Source organism: Echinops telfairi, unplaced genomic scaffold (genome assembly GCF_000313985.2).
Source record: "Echinops telfairi isolate 266 unplaced genomic scaffold, ASM31398v2 ScPeMD7_1713;HRSCAF=2227, whole genome shotgun sequence".
Classification (NCBI taxonomy): domain Eukaryota; kingdom Metazoa; phylum Chordata; class Mammalia; order Afrosoricida; family Tenrecidae; genus Echinops; species Echinops telfairi.
Window position 1 is genome coordinate 21,578,247 of NW_022105611.1, and position 1,636 is coordinate 21,579,882.

Genomic DNA, 1,636 nt, shown 5'->3' on the forward strand with positions numbered 1-1,636 from the left:
AATGTACAGCACCTTCCTTTTCCAGAGAACCTTCACAGGACCCCATCATGCGTCTGCCATTTACGGAGAGGTTCAGAGACGCTCAGTGATGGAGCCAAGGTTTCAAAGCTGAGAGGTGGCAAAGCCAGGGTTTTGTGTTGGCAAGCCATGTGCTTTAGCCATTGAGCCAAGCCAGGGACTGATTTAAAGCCAGGTAAGCGCAGGTTGACTTGCGCTTTTTTACTAGTTAGGGAACTGTTTCACTAGGAATATGTGGTGAAATCACGTGAACCTGTTCACGACACATTAGTAAACACACACAAGCCTATGCTTACCTTGCTCACTGGCTACGCTGCCCTTGGCAGGGATGGTAGATGGAGAGGCGGCTTTGATGATCTAGGAAGTGCCCTGCATGTGGGAGAGAAACAGATGCTAGCGGAATCTTTGATGAAAAAAATGAGATTGTGCACTCCAGATGAGTAGGTAAACACAAATACAGCTCTGCTTACCGTACCTTGCTGCTTGAGTCATCCATCACCAGGCCGAGCTGTTGGTTCTAGCCAGGCCCACCGACCAGTCTCTGGTGGATAAACAGCGGACTCCATGCAGCCATGACATTCCCTTGCTTCCCTCCCACTCCACTTGCCCTTAGGGGTGAAATGTTGTTACTTGTCCATCCCCAGAGGAGGGTTAGTGGGAGGGTGCTTGCCTGCGGGAAGCAACCCCGGGTCATGTGACCGGAAGGGTTTGACGGACGCCGTCCCTCCTCGGCGCCGCGGGAGCGCCAGGCCCGACCCCGGCCATGGGGTGCTGCTACAGCAGCGAGAACGAGGACTCGGACCAGGTGCGGCCGCGGCGGGCGGGGTTCGGGAACGGGGGCTGACTCCTGAGGGTTTGAGGCAAAAGGGGGGAAAAAAACCCTCATCTTGCTGCTGGCGAGCCGGAACGTCGGGCTCGCGGAGTACGGAGGCCCAAAGGGGACAGATTACTGAAGTCCGCTGGGCCCAGTCCTTGCACCTATTAAAGCCCCAAGTGTCCCTTAAAACAGTCCCCTACGCTGGGGCGTGCTGGCAGCCCCTCGTCGCTCACGCGCCCCCTCCCTCCGTCTCCCCCACTTCCCCGCTCTCCGGAGCCTCCGCCTGGACGCGGGGTGCCTTCCTGCCCGGCTCCCGGGCCGTGGCTGGGCTCGGGGACTCCGTTGTAGAGGTCGGTGGGCCGAGGCTGCGAGTTAGCCTGGCCCGAGAGGAACCGCGATTCGCTGTGCCCGCTTGGGCTCCGAGGTTGAAGGAGGAAGGTCACGGCTAGCCTAGGCGTCGAAGGACTCTGGGGATTGGTGGCATTGGAGTTGGCCAGGGAAGGATGTAGTGCAGAGAGGACTCCAGGAGTGGGGTGAGAGAAGCAAGCGGGGTGGAGTGCCCGTTTGGTGTGGAGTTTGGCCTGCCTGGGTGAGGGAAGCCTTCCCTGACAATTCAGCTGTAGGTGTGACCCACTGGGAGACACGGGCGGTTTAAAGTCGTCTTCCCTTTAGTGGGTTCTTACTTCTCTCTGGCCTGACCGCCTTGGAGCCCTTTTCAAATGAGCTCGGTTGTTTTATGGAACCCTCCAGTCCTGCCTTCTACAGTCACACACCCTGGGCAGGAGACAACAGGAAGGTGTC

At 58.2% G+C, this 1,636-nt stretch overlaps 1 protein-coding gene across 1 annotated transcript in view; it reads left to right on the plus strand.

Annotated features, from left to right (window-relative positions):
• The first annotated feature begins 715 nt into the window (after positions 1-715).
• The window catches only part of LAMTOR1 (late endosomal/lysosomal adaptor, MAPK and MTOR activator 1), a 4,958-nt gene continuing 4,037 nt past the window's right edge, over positions 716-1,636 (plus strand). Inside the window, exon 1 of the mRNA XM_004708794.2 lies at positions 716-823. Within this exon, the coding sequence (XP_004708851.1) occupies positions 782-823 (42 nt within the window). The 5' untranslated portion in view covers positions 716-781. The remainder of the gene's footprint in view (positions 824-1,636) is intronic.